Below are 19,029 nucleotides of genomic sequence, written 5' to 3' on the forward strand. Positions count from 1 at the left end.
TAATTACTATGGTAACTTCTCTCAGGTAAATAGCTGCTGTTAGCCTGTTTGGAATGCAAATTTTCACATAATGAATATATAGGACACTGGCACTTAACTGTAATTTGACCCAAGAGAAAATCATCTCATTAGAGCACGTGAACAAAGGAAAAGAATTCCTGCACCTAAACGTATGTCCTTGTTTCACTCGTTTTCTGAGTCATGATTCCCTAATGAGAGCAGAAAGGAGGGCAAAAGATGCCGCCCATCTGGCAGGGCGGAACTGAATGCTGCCTGTAAAATACCAGTTTGTACCTTCAGAACTACTTAGCTAGAAAGTTTCACAAGCTGAAAATTTAACAAAGTTTGCATTTGAACTTAAGTTTACAGGAAGATTAAGTATTAAAATGCCTTCTCACTATCTTACACATGTCAATCAGTGTTGTGGGGTGTGTGTGTGTGTGTGTGTGTGTGTGTGTGTACACGTGCGTGCGCATGCACACATGTGTATAAAATGTCGTGTGTGCTGTGACATTCAAGTGGAGCTAGGGGACAACTTTTGGGAGTCGGATATTTTCTTCCAATGTGGGTGTGAGGAATTGAACTCAGATCTTGATACTTGTGCTTACAGCAAAAGGCTTTGATGTCTGCTAAGCCTCTGGCTAGCTCCAGACAGATATAAATTTTAACATTTATATCACATGAATAGTAAACACTCAAGGTTACCCAAACAAATAAATTATAGAATTATTCTTTTTTTTTTAATTATACCAAGTTTCAGTGTTCTCATGATTATCCTTAAATTGAACTTAAAGGGAAGTACAAAAGATAGCTATCCATATCATTTAATTATTGGAGTTATAAAATTAGTTTTAAAATGCACTTCCGGAGTGCCATAAAGCATGCTCCAGAACACAGGAGATTAATATTACCTGGAAGGTTCCTTTGAAAAGACCATTTGGAAAGATTTGGCTTAGACCAGTCAAAATCACTCTCAGCTATTTCCTAAGGTTCACCTGGGCAAGAAAAACTGTTACTACCTACAGGACTCTTTTACCCTGACAGAAGCCGCTGCAGAAGAGGATGCCCTCAACCATGCAATTCGTATAACACATTCAACAGACAGATTAATGGTGCAGGCTTTCCACATTCAGCGACACGCTTGCCGAAACAGGATCTGTGTCCCATTCCAAGTTCATCTTCCTGATGCACGTTAAATCTCGTGAAGGTTAGCAGGCCAATCATTGCTAAGCTGCACTCCCAGGTATCATCGTTCACTTAACTTTTATCATGTGCACCTCCTGCAGAAGTTGTTGAACAGCAAGAGTCAAGAATAATTTAGGAACAATGACAGCAAGATTGGTCAGCTGCCCTGGTGGCTGAGGTGAGAAAGGCTGCAAGTTCAAAGCCAGATTGGAAACTTGATGATACTATCTGACGAGGCTGAATTCCTATTTATAGTCTAGCAGTTGGGAGACTGAGGCAGCAAGATCAGTTCCAAGTCCAGTCTGGCTAGATTGTGGATTCAAGGCCAGGTTGTCCTACATAACTCTTACACCTAAAGCACTAAAGTAAACAAACCAACAAACAGGGCTATGTAAATATACCTCAGTGCTAGATCATCTAGGATATACATTGTCTTTAGGTTAATGCACAGTATCGGAAGTAAAAATAAAAAAGTGTGTCGAAACCCCAGTAACCAGCTACATCAGAAGCAACTGGCCAAAGTAACTTGGAACACTAGTAGTTCAGTGGTGGAATTCTCCTCCCCGAACACAAATATCCAATCACTAAATGACTTCTTAGGAAAAAACAGCCACAAAGGGGTCACAGACGTCATTCAGCAACATGTTTCACTGAGGACACTTCTAATGAGAAAGGCTTCCCGGTTTCTGCAGTATACTGTGGTGACCTGAATGAGCAGTGTCCCCTCCAGGCTCATTCGTCTGACCGTGTGGCCCCTGTGCCGTCTGGGGAGGTAATGGAACCTTTAGGGGTAGCGCTGACAGACGACGTACTATCACAGGAGTGGGCTCTGAGTTTGAAGCCCTGCCTAACTTTCCAGTTCTCCCTCTGTGCTACATAGCTGTGGATGAAGCTGTGATCTCTCAGTCTCCCGCTCCAGCATTCTCCTGCCATCGTGGACTCTGCCTCAAAACTCTAAGCTAAATAAACGCTCATACCTAAGACACTTTCATCGTGGTGTTTTATCCCTGCAACGAAAAGAAACTAATATACAGACCCAAAGGAGGAATAACTCATCTCCCACAGAGATCTACACAGACCTCCATTCTTTAGCCCAGCGTGTTGTGTTGTGATCTCAAACAATTTAGACACTCTCCATGGTTCTCTTTCTTTTTTATTTTTTATTTTTTAAAAAAGACAGATTTAGGATTTGGTAAGAAAGTACTGAGTCACACTTTTTTTAATCTGTGAAGTGCTACAATAATGGAGTAAATAAATAAGATTTGTAAGTTCAATGTTTACAGACATATTATAAAAAAATGACTGAATTAGAAGACAGTGAGTAATGTTGATACACACCAGGAAGGGATCTGGGCAAGGAAAGGCACATCATTTCACCACAAGAAATAAAGACCCACAACTGGAGGTCAGTAGGTGGCCACAGCTTTAGATCTTGTGGTGGTAGGACCCCCAGCTCTGGGGGGTCGATATTGATAGGACCTCCCATATAGTACTCAGCTGGGACAAAACAGTTGGGGAATTGGCTGTGATTCTTCTCCGTTAAAAAGAAAGTACTCTTTAATAAGCCTGGTGTGTCCAGACGGGGGGAGGGGGGGAGCAGCAAAAATCCACAATGGTTTGGTGGCACTGAAAATCCTAATGAGTTTCAGTTTAAAAAAAAAAAAAAGTATAACCAGCTTTTCTCATTGAATTGAAATTTTGCAGTTAAAAGCTACAATTTCAAGTAAACATTTTTCACTTTTTTTTCTTGTAGACAATCACAGTATAAGCAGCTGCCATATTTCACCTCGAATGAAGTAATGTACCAAAGTTTAGGGACACAGATGTTAGATAATTTCCCAATTTTGTATGCACACATCTTTAGGAACGCTGGTTCTGCTAGCTGACTAAATACAGGAAAGTGATTATGAAGTTCTGACAGTGATAACCGATATCATACAGAAATTCGTTTCTAGTTTCACACACAGTTACTACACTACTGGATTTAGCAGACATTAGCAGACCCTGTTTGGGGTCAATTTTCCACTGCTAATATTCTTTTACAAATCTGGGTCACATCTCTAAAGTTCTTTCTGTCTGAACTCTGACTGAACCTAGATCAGTTTGGTAAAATGACTGAGCCACTCAAAGAAAACCACATACATTTTAAATGGTATTTAGTGGCACTGTATATAAATAAAAAGGACTTTTAGAATAAAATGGCGTATCCACAAAAATAAAAATTAAAGACAACTGAGAGGAAGACATGGGAAAACCTCAACAGTAAAAAAGAAATAGTAGAAATAGTAATCATCGGCGGCAGCCTCCCTTCACGCCACACGATAAGCCTTCATTAAGGTGTACTCCTTCCGGTTGGTGTGGGCAGCCCAGATGAAGAGAGCAGAAGCCATGAACTGTAAGGGAGCTGAGACGCAGGCCAGGCAGAAGGACCATCCAAATTCCCCAGATACGTTCTTGGGCAGCCCGAGTTTCTGATGGAGCAGCTCAATGCCAGCAACATAACAACTCACGGAGCCCAGCGTACACAGACCTGAGGAAGACATTTAGAAACCAGAATGTGACTGTGAAAGAGCACGGGTGTGACGATAAAGATAGGGCAACCATGTGTGACTGTTCGGAGGTTGTAAAGCATGAGACTGACCTGCAAGGAGATGGAGAATGCCTGTGGCAATGGTGGGGTACAGGCTGCGGCACACACAGGCACAAAGTCCAATCAAAGCCCCGAAGCACATCAGACCCAAGCTAACAAACGGTAAGAGGAACTGGCAGCGCCAGAGGTCTGGGTTTAAAAGAGAGGAAAAAAATACATCATGATTTCAGTCCACTTTTCTACAATGGCAATTTTTCACAGTTCGAAAGGGTTGTTAGAGCTGCTTTAAGAAGTGAAAAGCAGATATTTTAATATCAAACTTTATTAAATCTGAAAGGATTCCAACTTTCCCTGAAACAAATAAAGGGCCACTAACAGTTAAGTGACTGAAGGGTCAAGTATGAGCCCTGTACTCATGCTTGAATTAACCCTCCCAACACCTTACACTACTGGTGCCACTACTATTTAGTCTTTGTCACCGAAGGAACTGAGACTGGACTGTTAGTAACTTGTACCAATAAGGGGAAGTGAAGAATCACTATTTGAAGTAAAACACAGCTTCCTTTGATGGATGGCAGAATGGAAGCCTTTGCATGGTCAACGGCAGGTGCTAGCAAGTAAGGATGCCCATTACACATGAGGGCACAGTAAGCCTGGAGCCTACCAGTCGCTTAATGGCAGCTGTAAATCTCATTAGCTCCCCTTGGTACTCCTTTTGTTTTCTAGAATGCCGTGTAGGTCTGTTTCTCAGTCTTATGCCTTCCCTTAAAATTCTGTTTCTGATAGGCCTCTTGCTCCCATTACAAAGTAAATAACTGCAGTGAGCCCTTTGATAGCACTGTCTGGGTAAACACAAATGCAGCCTAAAAACTGTCGCTCAAATCTCAAGACAGCATTTCCTGGCAGCCTAACCATCAGGGATTAGAGTACTGTGACACTGTTGGTTCTGGCATCTACTCTGTTTACTGCCCCCTAGGGCTGGAAGGGTATTTACTGTCCCGACTGACACCTGCTGAGCACCTGAGAGCTTACAGTACGCTTCTTCAGGTCGCTTCAGGGAATGGGCATGGGAACTTCAAATATGAATTTTATTCTGAGCTCCCCCTTCTCTGGGCCCACTGGTAACATCTTTGGGAGATCTGGATCCCACCCTCCACTGGATTAGCTCCCTCAAGTGCAAATTATTTGACGGTCTTTAAGTATGTTTTTAAGTATGTTTCTATCTTCCAAATACTATTAGCCATGGGACGGAGCTATCGGGATGTTGCTGGGGAAGGTGGTTCACGTTGACACTGGACACTAGCACATCATTCCAAAACAGACCTCAACCAAGCACATGCTCTTCCGCCAAGTACTCACAGGTCCGAAGCAGGTCAATGCCACTGTTGTGGTTTCCAGGATCAACATACTTCTCCATGAACTGTTCGTTTAGTGTGAAACTCATGCATTTTGTAACCACTTCAAATGACTCTGGAAGGGGAACAATGACTGCCTGTTATTTTTATGGACAATATGCCATAACGATCTTTCAGAAGTTATCTTTGGAAGTAAAAGGTGATGCAGAAAGGAATTCCCCAAGAATAAGTATCTCTGGCTCCCAGTGACACATAGGTTACTCTGTGGCCACCACTGAGTTTCTTGACTGTCTCAAGATTTAGACACATGGATGAAAAAAAGGAAAAGGCAAGGAAGACGGAAGAATGTACGAGGTTATTAGATAAGATACGGACAATCCAAGAAATTCTGATCTTTTCCCTGAAACATACCACACCAGCCACAGTCCTCAGGAGGTGATGCAAGTCAACCTTCCTAGGTTCCTGGGACAAAAAGCTTCAGTCATTCCTGCCCTTATACATTCTAACAGAAAACGCTAACAGCTATTCCTTCAAATTATACTCAAAATCCCGCTGCTATGCTGGTCTGATTCCAGTGATCTCACATCTGAGTCACAGCCACCTCGTAAGCAATCCCAGATGACAGCCTTGCATTCTGCCTGTGTGTGGACATCAGCCAGGGTGACAAGGTCGGCTCACCTGCGCTCAGTGTCACTAGGTGTTCAAAACGTAACACGCTGCAGGATGTGTCCCACTGCAGCCTTCCCAGTGTGCCTCTGTGACCTCTAAGTAGAACTGGAGATTTTACAATACACTGGTAGCTGTGCTCCTTTTCTTTGCACGGTAAACTATTTGTCATACGTGGTATACCTTTCAACAGATGGTGACTTAAGTGTGTTCTGCTATGATTTGAATATAATGCTTACTCAGTAAGAGGCCAAAAGAAGTAAATATAAACAAAAATAAACTGTAAGCTTCCCAATTTAATACCTGGAAAATTAAAATCTTTATGTTAATAGTTTTTGAAAAATAAATCTGAGAAACAACTTAGAAATTTTTTTTGTAATTTTTTTAGGTTATTAACCCTTTATAGTTGTGCAAGTCTCAGATATGTACAGACTTAAAGGCAGAGTTGGTCAAATTACATTCTCTAAAATACAAGGCAAATGATGGAAACCTACCGTTACCTAGGTTAATTGTTTTTGGTTTTGTTTGCTGTATCAGAGAGACAGGGCTTCTCTGTGTAGCCCTGGCTATCCTGGATCTTGCACTATAGACCAGGCTGGCCTCGACTCAGAGAGATCTGCCTGCCTCTGCCTTCGAACTGCTGAGCTTAAAGGCTTATGCCACTGCTGCCTGGCTAACATAGCTACTTGTAAGAGGATAATACACTCACACTTTAACTTGATCGTAAATGCCACAAATTACCAGATATTTAAACTCTTCAAACTAATTCCTCACAACATGTGGCATGAATAAAAAAAAAAAAAACAATTTAATGAAAGCATGAGGATTCAAATGGCCATCATGATACAATGATACGAGGTATTGTGATATCATGGAGGACAACGGGAATGCACAGAAGTTGAGGAAAGAAAATGATGGAAGAAAATAGATACAGAGGATGTTCTTAAGGGAAGGAAGCGGTGCACAGACGTGCTTACCCGTCCCTGGACAATCGTTATCAGGTAGGAGACATGAATACCTGTCCTTTCCGGCGGAGCATACCAGTGAGTGTTTTTGGGAATGGTGATACAGCGTCTCCACAATCCCAAGTTGCCGTTGTACCGGAACAGAGCATCGTTGTAGGTCTTCTCATCCGCCTCATCGCCCATGAAATCTTCCCAGGCAATTCTATTCGCATCACTAGAATTCTCTTGAGCAGGACTTTGATACTCATACCAGAAGTCTGTGCCTATGGAGGCAGCCATGTAGATGGTGGAGATAAGACTAAGCACACAGGCAATCACAAAGGCTGTAGCGAAACGGTTATCCATTCTGGCATTCAGACTGCTCTGTTCAAGAGGGAGAGGGAAGAGTTAGACCTCCCGAGCAAATTAGAATGTATTAAAAACAAAAATAATAATAAAAATGAGCCCCCTTTACCCTACTCCCCATCCCTTCTCTTCGCAATGCAAGGCATTTATCGATGTGAAAATTTACAAACAAAAGGGCAAATGTTAAGTTTAAAACAAAACTCATTCTCAGGGAAAGTACTTATTGAATGCTCACATACCCACGATGCTACGGAGACAGAAGTCTTGTTCTCTAGTCTATCACCTGCATACTAAAACAGACAACACTGAAATGGACATACACGTTACAGATACAAACAACACACACGCCCGGGGTCGGCAGTGCAGCGTGCGCACCTGAACTGTAGATTGAATTTTTACGAAAGCCAGAAAAAGGTTATGTGTTTCCGGCTTGGACGAGGAAAAGACAGAAGAAAGGGAGACTAGGGATCCCCCAAGCTTTTTAGTGGAAAGGTTTACCTAAATAAATAAATAAATAAGGCCAAAAGTAAGGAGTTATTTGGAAGTCAGAGTTGAAGGTGTTAACCCAAAGGGGAAAGTTTATGTGTCTGTCACAGCAAAGAGAGCAAAAGCACCATGTTAGGTTATCAATCTCCCTCGATCAAAGCTAAGCCAAGCTTCTTGACATAACCAGATTCTTCACTCCTTACTCTCCCCCCACCCTCCATCCATTACACACTTCTCGACCTCCCAAACCGCAATACTGCTCCCTAAATCCTAAAAGTATAGCACAGGTCCATAAAAACGAAATAATCCCTACTCTCAAACAGAAGTGAGTTAGGCAAAATCTGAACACTCCCTAGGCGTGGACAGGGCTCCACGGCAGTAGTAAATGGCCGCGGTTAAAATGACTCAAGGTGGATCACGCTGAGTCAAACCCTACCAAGTGTGTGTACACTGTGACAGCACAAACCCCTCGCAATGCACCTGAAAACAGGCTTACAAACTGGGTGCAGAGTTCGGAAAATGGGGAGTGACTCCGGAAACACCGGGGCGATTGCAGTCATCAACAATAACTCAGGTAAGTGCGGTGTGCATTTTGATTCTTAAAAATCTCGTCCATCCTGGTGCTCTCGGATGACCTTAAAGGCCGGGTTCTGGAAGCTGCGCCTAGCGCAGTCACCCTGGGCCGCACAGCAGGGCCTGGCACCGGCAGGCTGAGGCCGGCAGGGCTGGGCGGGTGCCCTGGGTACCCGAGCCCAGCCAGCCCCAGCCCCTTGGCCCGCAGCCCCGCCCCTCCCCGCCCCGCCAGCCGCTCCAGCCTCCCGGCCCGGCCACGCCACGGAGGAGCCCCCTCCCCACGCCGCGACCCGTGCTGGCTCGCGACCCCGCGCACTCACCGCCCATCCTCTCACTCCACCGGCTTCGCCCTCCAGCTCCGACCACAGCACCCTACTCTCCCCGCGCCTCCTCTGACGCACTTCCCTGCAGAGCCCGCCCCCTCCATAACTCCCGCGCCTCCGCCTCCGCCTCCACCCTAGGCCGGGCCAAAGCGGCCCTGAGCCGAGGGGCCTTGTGGGACTTGTAGGAACGCCGGTGAAAAAGCTGCTAGAGCCAGAGGAGAGCATGCCCGACGACGCGCGGGGAATTGTGGGGAATGTAGTTCTCTCCGAAGAAAGAACTCTGGAGATCAGTGAGCAAAGCAGAGGTCTAAGCTGAGGGATTGTTAAACCTCAGAAAAGGAGGGACCAAGCTCCAGAAAGTGATGGGGGAGGATCTTTGGCATCTATAGTCAAAGGCTTTGATTTATGTAGCCCAGATCTAACTTAGAGTCTTGTGTTTTCCCTACGATAATACTCTACCTCTAAATATTAGTTCTACTGAGTCGATGAACTTTAAGAGTAGAGTTGACTCTACTCTTCAAATATCAACCCCCACTCCCACTTCCCTATATCTTCCCTCCCATTTGAGCAAAGTGTACTTCTGTTTTGTTTAAATGTAACTAAAGATCTAACCCAGCATATAACTAAATTAGCGTTATAACCTAATAGGATATAATTACGTTATTCTTGTTTGAAGAAATCTGTTATTTGCTCTCTCTACTGTAATAAAGTTTCCAGTTTAAATGTTTCCGTTGGTTTATTTAAAACTTGTAAATCCAAAGGGTACTAGATGTCAAAAATGTGACTTTAAAGTGTGAGTATAATATGAAATGGAATTTAGAGAACATTATTTCCAACAGAAAAAGTTGTGGGCAGCCTTGGAAACAGACGGCTGTGCGACATGGAAGTAATTGAATGATTCTAAACCCTCAGATACTTCACAGGAATTTCTAAACAAGTGGCAAAGATGTTTTTAGCTATAAATCATTTGCCTTTTGGTTCATGATTCTAGCTCACCATCACAGACTCTGTCTGGAAATGGACTTCTGACAGAGCCCACTATCCACATGGCATGACTAGATTTTTCTTTATAACATCAAATGAAAAAAGCAATTGGCCTCAGGTGTCATCTTGAAAGCTTGATGGTCGTGCACAGGAGAACAGTGACTCCACAGTAAGACTTGTGAATACATTTTTGCAGCAAATGTCTTCATCCACGGACCTGCATGACACGTCTGATTCCTGAAGTAACATGGGCAACCAATGCTCGAAAAGGGGAACAATTTAAGAAAAAAAAAAGAAACAGCCTAAGTTTCTAGACACTTAGGCCCATGGAGATGAGCTAACTTGGCAAATGTGAACACCAGTTTTATGACATTGGACAATTACTTGTTTTCAATATATGGATTTTTTAAAATAGCATCTATAAATAAGAAAATGTAAAAACTGTCAGGCAGGGACCTGAGGATTGTTAAGGAATCATTGAGGCATTATTTACAATAGAATAGTGTTTGAGTAAGATCAGTATAAGTAGCTTTATAAAACTCCTGATTGTCCCAGATGAAAAGGAAAAGTTTGTTTTACAGGTAAGTGGTCTTGTGCACCTCAGCTGGCTTCTGGACTTGTCTGCTAACTACCCAGCCGCTAGACTTGCCAGGAGGGCATTTCAGTGTGCTTGTTAAGTCACATGCTCTGGGAATTCTAAGCCCTGAGCTCACAGTACACTAGGCGTCATGACACAGGAGGTAAATGTTTCTGGAGGCACTCTACAAAAGAGAATGATGCTTTCACCTTCCAACAGCACTGAACACCCAGAAAACGTTCAGGACCCCAGTCAGTCACAAACTTAGTGTCAACATGGAAGTGTGTACTTGAGGTTTTGGCCACCCTGAACACCACAGAACAGAAGATCTGAACTTCCTTCTCAAACACAGTCCCACAGACCACACAGTCACACTTCTGGGTTATCTCTGCATCTTTGGTGTTTTCCAACTTTTATTTATACTATGTTTTGTGGGTAAGCAGAACAGATCTGTAATCAATTTTTAGAGATAAATGTTTGCCCCTATTTTTTGATGAGCTGTACAGTATCAGTAGCTGGTGAGATAAATATATATATATATATATATATATATATATATATATAACCAAGTACAGCTTAGCAAGCACCACAAGTTATGGAATATAGGCTTCCAACAGAGTTGAACCAGGCTTCTGGCTAAATTGGCTAAATCTGATGTTTCTAGTTTTCAGGAAGAATGTGTTATAGTTGTGGTGCACTGTAAAAGAGCCCAGTAGCAGAAAATCTAAATATTTAGATAATGCTTTTCACACAACAATTCCCTCCCCTCTCAGGTTCTCTAATGTTCTTAAATACAATTCTGCTTATTTAAAATGTTCACTGTTAGGAACCAAAAACTTGGGTTAATCAAAATATAGCTACCTTGTATATTCATCTTAAATATTTGTCCTATTTTTCTCATAAACTTTGGTGATCAGAAAGGAAGATAGAGATTGTTTCTGAGTTCTAGGCAAAGCCTAAAATCGTAATGAAAATTGCTTTGTATCTGTCTGCTCAGACATGGGTTTAAGCCAATAGAAAGACTTTACTAGCTGGCTGCTGACTACACTGCGTGTCCAGGATACCAGTGTAGCCCTGAGCCTTTCTCAGGATGAGCTTTTCAGCACAAAAATAAATAAATAAATAAATAAATAAATAAATAAATAAATAAATAAATAACATATTCTAGATTGCCATACTTCCATTAACAAAAATAGTTAGCCAGAAGGAAAACTACAGAAGCTAAGAGGAAGCAAAGTTAGTAGCTTCAGAGACTTTCCCAGAACTATGGACTTAGATGGACTGGGTGTTTGTTTCCCAGGGGTGCTGTCTACATGCTGAGTTCTATGGCCTGCATGGTACCTTCATGGAGTCAGCTGTGCTTAAATCAGGGGCTAAGTTCTAGGGCTCTGTTACAAAGTATTAAACTTGTTTCCTCTTATTTATAAAATCCTATTAAGTGCCACAGAGTGAAATAATTATAGTTGTTTGATTCCTACTGCCTGTGGATGACAATGTAGTAACTAAACATTCGGTGATGGGAAAGTTTAGTTAAAATTGTACTTTCTGGGTCCTAGTGACCTCATTAGCTAAATAACTATGAGACCGCTACTGAAGCCCTAATTTTTATGACTTGTAATTTAATTGAAAAGATAGAAATGTAACTTCAAATTAGAGTTATCCTAGATTTGGCAGCAGCAGGGCTTGAAGTATACATAGCGAAGGTGTATTCAAATGTATTGGTTTGTGAAGGGCTTCTGACTTAACGAGATATATTGTTACAACATTGTTATAAAGCAAAAGAATATGCTATGTTAACTGGACACATCTGTGTTAGTTTATGTTGTGGTGAAATTGACAGGGCTAGGGTAGAACAGAAGCTGTCCACAAGGATTGTAAAAAGTTCTTGTTGGTAACAAATGGCTCTGAGTCTAAGCATGATTCGATCTAGACTTACAGGCATTTATTGCCTACCTACTGCAGCCAAGCACCGTGTCAAATTGCTAGGGACACAAACATAAATAACTTTGTTATGCATATCGGATCTATTCTTTTTATTTGTGTGAGTGTGTATACGTGTGTGGGCGTGCAGATGCTATAGGAGGACAATCTGTGATAGTGGGGTGTCTTCTTCCATAATGTGGACCCAGAGGATCAAAATCAGGCTTGGCAACGGGCATTTTTACCCAGCAAGCCATCTGCCATCCCCAAATCTACTATGATAAAGAGGCCTAAAACGTGTTCTTCTTGAATACTAGCATAATTGATCGAGTAAACATGAGTTAACAAGGAAAATAATAAGCTCAATGTGGATTCACTGATAAGAGCAAATATATCCCTCCTAGTTTGTCCTGCTATTTTAATAAATTCTAAATTCTCTAAGTAACTATAGGAATAACAATTATAAAAGAAACCCAAGCTCTTAGAGTATGAACTGTTTCCTTAAAGTTAACTATTTAAATGATTTCGTATTTTACCATATTCATATGAGAAGTGAACAAGAGAATCATGTTTAACATAAATAATCACATGTCTGTAAAGCACAAAGAGAAATCGATTGCTTCATGCGCTTTGCCCTTTATCCTGGGACCTCTCACCAGAACACACGTCAGCTGAAGACCTTATATTGAAGAAGGCTTTGTACCTTACCTTTTGTGTTTAATCTGATGACATACCAATCATGTCAGCTTGGAGAGGGCAGAACTGATGAGTGGAAAGATGCCAAAGTAATTTGATCCCAATGACAGACGTTAGAAACTGATTGGATTGGCTCTGTTCTCACGAAATGCTTAACACTTGAGAGTTGGAGGCGACCAACTGCAGTTATAGCCATATAATGTGGCAGTAGACTAAACTGAGAAAATGTCTCAGTGGAGTAAATCTACCATCTTCTTCTTGAACATCTTATATGGTTCTGAATATAGTTTAGGAATTAAAGTAGAGAACAGAATTTTTTTTAACATCCTAAAATGCTGTGAAGTCCAGGCTAAAAGCCTTCTACAGGTTTCCGCTTTTGACACACCTTTAAACCTCCAAAAAAGGAGCCAGCATAATTACGAAGCACAGCATATCATGGTGGTTATTTTATGCAAAAGAGCATAGTACTTCTAAACCTTTGTGTGTTAAATATAGCATTCTAGGCTGCTGACTGAGTCCATAAATCTAGACAAGGTTGAAGAATCTATAATTAGTAGATAGCATATGGAACTCTGATGTGAGCAATAGGCCGTGGCCTCCACGAGTTCAGCACTATAGCTTTGAAAGTTCAAAAGGACTGTTTTATGAATAGTCTGTTTAGACTTCAGAACTACAGGAGTCAGAGGGACAGAGGGACAGAGGGACAGAGGGGCAGAGGGGCAGAGCGAATGAGGAAACCAGATCTCTGTGACTTTGAGGCCAGCTTGGTTTATATAGGAAGACCCTCTCTCAAAGAGAAAAGCATAAATAAAAGAATAAAAATCCAATAGAATCATTTCTATCAAGGATTGTAAAAAAAACTTCAGTATTTTACTGTTTTTTTTTTTTTTTTGGCAAATCAGTCCCCAAGGGGTACACATGTACCTTGATTCAATTATTAATCCTTACATTCCTCTTTTTCTTTTTGAGGGAGCCTTGTCTACATCACCTTTTCACATGTTATCGGACACGCTAATGCTTTGAGTTTTGAACTATATTTCACTGGTTCTGTTTTTTAATCATTAGTTCTACATATGTATATCAAAGGAAGTTCAAAGTGCTAAAAATGACCCTTGCACTTGGGTTTCTTGGAACTTCCCTAGTTTATAACCAGCCTTTACTGTGGGTTTCCTTTTATGCCAACCTTGTATTCTGAGTTACTTAAAATCATTATTAGTAAAACAGTCCATTGGCTTCCTAATATAGGCCTGGAGATACTATCAACCCACCATGGATATGTCATGAAGAAGACTCAGCCTCGTATTCTCACCACGCGTCATACCTCAGGTCGCCACATAGGATAAAGCGAATCACCTTATCTGTAACTGCTTCAAGTTTGCTGTAAATGTCAGATTCATTAGATAAGGTTTACATCACCAACTCAGCAACTTCAAAACCTTGAAAACAAAATTTTAGGCCTATAAACATTAAATAAAATTGTAAATATTTATCCCTCTTCCTCTTCCTCTTCCTCTTCCTCTTCCTCTTCCTCTTCCTCTTCTTCTTCTTCTTCTTCTTCTTCTTCTTCTTCTTCTTCTTCTTCCTGCTGCTGCTGCTGCTGCTGCTGCTGCTGCTGCTGCTGCTGCTGCTGCTGCTGCTGCTGCTGCTGCTGCTGCTGCTGGTAGGGGTGGTTGGGGGTCTCCTCCTCCTCCTCCTCCTCCTCCTCCTCCTCCTCCTCCTTCTTGCTGCTTCTGCTGCTGCTGGTGATAGGGGTGGTGGTGGGGGTCTCTTCCTCCTCCTCCTCCTCCTCCTCTTCTTCCTCCTCCTTATAAGATTGGGTCTTTCTGTGTAGTCCACCATGTCCTGGAACTCACTGTGTAGACTATCAACCCACCTCTGCATCCTGAGTGCTGGGATAAAGTTGTATGCTTCCATGCCTGGCTAGCAATTCTACTTTTTATGTACAGATATGACACGTACATATCTAGGAATTAAACATGCTTAGCCCTCCAAGGGGAACACATGAATCTCCCTGGGAAGGGGAAATGGAATAGATCTTGTGGGTTGACTACGTGGGTGGGGATGGGAGCTGGAGGGATCAGGTGGAGGGAGAGAGTACTGGGAGAGGCAACTGGAATTGTGGGGCATTTCAGGGTAAGGTAGAAACACAATGGAAACTTCCAGGAATCTATGAGGGTGACCCTACCTAAGACTCCTAGTAATGGGGGAAGTGGAGCCTGAACCAACCATCTCCTGTAACCAGGCAAAGCTTCCAGTGGAGGACCTGGGACACCAACCCAGCCACAAAACTTTTCAACCTACAATTTGCCCTGCCTAGGGGATGTGCTGGGATAAAAGTGGTGCAAAATTTATGGGAGGGGTCAAACAATGACTGGTTCGACTTGAGATGAGACCCATGTTGTGAAAGGGAGTGTACCCCTGACACTTCCTGGAGGGCCATGACCCAGAGACTGGATAGCCCAGAGGCCTAGAATAGAACCAAAAAAACAGGGCGTGGGGGGATGAAATGACTCCTAATACTCTGCACACTTGTAGACCAGAGCCTAGCATAACTGACACCAGAAAGGCTTCATCCAGCCACTGATGGTGACAGGTGCAGAGACCAAGAGCCAAACATTAGGCAGAGCTCAGTGAGTCCTGCAGAAGAGAGGATGGACGAACTGTAGGAGTCAGAGGGGTCAAAGACAACACAAAAATATTAACTAAGTAGGGATCATAGGGACATAGAGACTGAACCAATAATCAGGGAGCCTGTATGGGTCTGACTTAAGCCCTCTGCCTATATGGTCTCGTTGTGTATCCTAGTATTCTTGCGGGACTCCTAACAGTGGGATCTGGGGCTCTATATGACTCTTTTGCCTGCCTTTTGCTCTTCCTAGTGGGTTGCCACGTTCAGCCTTAATATGAGGGGAGGTGCCCAGTCTTATTGCAACTTGATGGCTTGTTTAGTTGATATCCCTGGAAGGCCTGCCCTTTTCTGAAGGAGAAAGGAGGAGTGGATCTGGAAGTGAGGGAGGGAAGGACTGGGAAAAGAGGGTGTAAGAGATGCATGCCATTGGGATATAATATATGAGAGAAGAATAAATTTTAAAAATCCTTAGCCCCCAATCAGCCTTATGTTATCAAATGCACAATAACTTTTGATCTACAGCTCAATGACAAAACATTTCTGTGATTAGTCCTTCAACGCGTGCACAGATAGATTTGGCGCTTAAATATTCCACTTTAAACAACTATTCTTTTCCATGCAAATATCGTCCTACTTCAAAATATGTGGGGGGAAAAATGTGAATTATTCTCTTCAATAATTAAAATTCACTCAGTGGGAAGGACTTCTGTCCCAGAAATTTCAAACTGCTAATTAGTTTCTCTGGACTACAGTCTATATTTAGTGAAGAATATACCCTCCATGATGTGAATGAACAGTACAAAACAGTTGGGGACAATGGGGAAGGCAAGTCATCCCATAAACCCTGCCCTGGTGAATTCTTGCATCCTTCCCTGATTGTTCTCTTGCCTGGTATAGAGATGACCTTAGACCACAAGGAGGGAGAGCCAATTGCTCTCTTCAGCATACCAGTTATTGAATAAATAGATTTTTATAGGAAGGATTTTAAACATACTTTTAATATATAGATTATATGTAGCTATATATAGTTATATTTTTACCTGTCGGCATCCCTTCTTCTGGACAATAGTGACTACTGTCAAAACTGACATTTTGAGCATTAAATGAGATGGATAGAAAGAGGAGAGGAAAGGAGGTGGTTGCAAGAGACTCCTTGGGTAGCTAAGAATTGAAGTTAATGAAATAAATTTCAAAAGTTGTTATATTTTTCTATGGTCTTTGTATATGAGACATACACATGAAAACTTCAGTTTTAATTTGTTTCTCAAATATCTTATTGTACTGACATTCTAGAGCTAGCATCTCTCCTGTGAAGGCACTTTGTTCCGTATTTACATCTGTGGCCATGTCACTGATGTGTGGAGACACTTAATGAGAAGTGATAGGTCAAAACCTAAGAAACACTTGCTGGGTGCAACAGCAAACACTTTCTCCCCAGTACATGGAGAGATGTCGCAGAAAAGTCTTAAGTTCAAGCCTTCTCTGGGTAGATGCGGTGCAGCACAGAGAGTAAGCAGACTATAATCCGATGTCTGAGTACAATAGCAGGCGAAGGCCAAAATAGCACTTAGTGTTTTCAAACCATCTTTCACTACAATTATAGAATTGCAAATTGCTGATGAAGATGCTCTGTTTTCTCACAATATATATGTATATGTGAATCACATACACACATATATACATGTATATCAATAGTGTGAGAAAACAGAGCATCTTCATTAGCAATTTACAATTCTATAATAACCATATTTTAAGGGTGACATAAAAGGCTAGAATCAAATAATTCAGTGTCAAAAAAAAAACCTTGATTTTTTTAAAAGAAATGAAAATGTTTGATTTTTGGTTCTTTTTAATTTTCTGAATTTAAGAAAACAAATCAAACATTTTGAATAAAGAAGTAAAAAAAAAAAAAAAAAAGCACCTAAGTTTCACAGGCGAGCACAAAGAAAGAAAACCACAACCACAGCCAGTACCAATCACAGGGAGCTTCTCGTTGGGCCTTCAGAAGACTGTCAGTAGTTACACTTTTGAATCTGTTTTCGTATTTGTCCAAGATCTTGAAAGACAGGGAGAGACGAAAAGAACACAAGAAAGAGAGTACATCAAGACGCTCCCTTGATTTCTCAAGTTCAAAAGACACAGAGTAAGGACACTTACCAGATTCAACTTGGAACCTTCAGTGATGGAACCAGCAACAACCCTGTTTTATCTGGATTACTATGATGCTACGAGCCCGGATCCTCGTATCATGGAGACTCCCTCCCACACTTCCTACACATCTGTCTTCCTCCCTGTCTTTTACACAGCTGTGTTCCTGACTGGAGTGTTGGGGAATTTCATCCTCATGGTCACTCTGCATTTCAAACACCGCAACCGAAGATTGATCGATATCTTTATCATCAACCTGGCTGCCTCGGACTTCATTTTCCTTGTCACACTGCCACTTTGGGTAGATAAGGAAGCCTCTCTGGGACTGTGGAGGACTGGCTCTCTCCTGTGCAAAGGCAGCTCCTATACGATCTCAGTGAACATGCACTGTAATGTCTTCTTGCTCACGTGTATGAGCATGGACCGCTACCTGGCCATCATGCGCCCAACCTTAGCCAGGAGATTAAGAAGGAGAAGCTGTGCATACGCGGTGTGTGCTGTCATCTGGATCATCTCATGCCTCTTAGGATTACCCACTCTTCTGTCCAGAGGGCTCACTCACATTGAAGGCAAGCCGTACTGTGCAGAGAAGAAACCCACGTCATTAAAACTGATGTGGGGGCTGGTAGCCTTGATTGCCACCTTTTTTGTCCCCCTCCTGAGCATTGTGTCCAGCTACTGTTGCATCACAAGGAGGCTGTGTGCTCATTACCAGCAGTCGGGAAAGCATAACAAGAAATTGAGGAAGTCCATAAAGATCATCGTTATTGTGGTGGCGGCCTTCACCATCTCCTGGGTGCCCTTTAACACTGTCAAGCTCCTAGCCATTGTTTCAGGATTGCAACCTGAAAGCCAGTTTCCCTCCGAGTCTCTTCAGCAGGCCATGAAGGTGACTGGGTCCTTGGCATTTGCCAACAGCTGCGTCAACCCTCTCCTTTACTATATCTTTGACAGCTATATCCGCCGGGCCATTGTACGCAGTCTGTGCCCTTGTCTGAAGATCCACAACATTGGGAGTAGCACTGAGACATTAGACAGTCACCTCACCAAGGCTCTTGCCAACTTCATTCACTCAGAAGATTTTGTCAAGCGGAGGAAGAGGTCTGTGTCACTCTGAAAGGAGCTGTGACATTTCAAGTTCTGTTGGCACTCTTGGGAAGCTGGGTTTTGTCAGCAGCAGAGAAAGAGAAAAGCATTAAAGATAAAATTCATATTGATTCATAAATCCAAGCAAGTGTCGGCTTTTTTTTAAAGCCTCCCTGAAGAGCTCCTGTACTGTGGATGTAATTAGGACATATGCAGTATTTTCAAACCTTGGAGGTCTTACTTGGGAATCAAGCCAACCAGACAAAATACAAACTCCATTGTCCCTGAACTCAAAGTCCGTTTTCTTCATGGGTGCCAACGCAACTTCAGGTCTCTCAAGACCACCCACTGTTCATGCTGGGCTGCGTTTGAAAGAGATGCCTTCATCTGGTAAGAAATGTAGCGAGATGCTGGATAACAAAAGCAAAAATACCTGTACTCTGTAACTCACTGTCCCTGAGTTACTGAGATCAATTCTGGTCTCAATGAATAGTCTATCGG

General features: G+C 42.3%; 2 protein-coding genes across 4 annotated transcripts; one reads left to right on the plus strand and one right to left on the minus strand.

The window, feature by feature from the left end:
* Window positions 1-2,320: 2,320 nt before the first annotated feature.
* On the minus strand, window positions 2,321-8,728 carry Cldnd1 (claudin domain containing 1). Of its 3 annotated transcripts, none has more exons than XM_087575890.1 (6): window positions 8,486-8,728; window positions 7,346-7,396; window positions 6,815-7,124; window positions 5,135-5,245; window positions 3,827-3,964; window positions 2,326-3,715 (listed from the first exon to the last, which is right to left on the minus strand). In XM_087575890.1, the coding sequence occupies exons 1-6, from the start codon at window positions 8,711-8,713 to the stop codon at window positions 3,495-3,497; spliced, it is 1,059 nt and encodes a 352-aa protein (XP_087432016.1). In that variant the 5' UTR covers window positions 8,714-8,728; the 3' UTR covers window positions 2,326-3,494.
* An 8,692-nt stretch (window positions 8,729-17,420) lies between these two features.
* On the plus strand, window positions 17,421-18,767 carry Gpr15 (G protein-coupled receptor 15). Its single transcript, NM_001105890.2, has one exon. The coding sequence runs from the start codon at window positions 17,477-17,479 to the stop codon at window positions 18,557-18,559; it is 1,083 nt and encodes a 360-aa protein (NP_001099360.1). The 5' UTR covers window positions 17,421-17,476; the 3' UTR covers window positions 18,560-18,767.
* The last annotated feature ends 262 nt before the right edge of the window (window positions 18,768-19,029 follow it).

The sequence above is a fragment of the Rattus norvegicus genome, chromosome 11, assembly GCF_021556685.1.
Source record: "Rattus norvegicus strain SHRSP/BbbUtx chromosome 11, alternate assembly SHRSP_T2T, whole genome shotgun sequence".
NCBI lineage: Eukaryota > Metazoa > Chordata > Mammalia > Rodentia > Muridae > Rattus > Rattus norvegicus.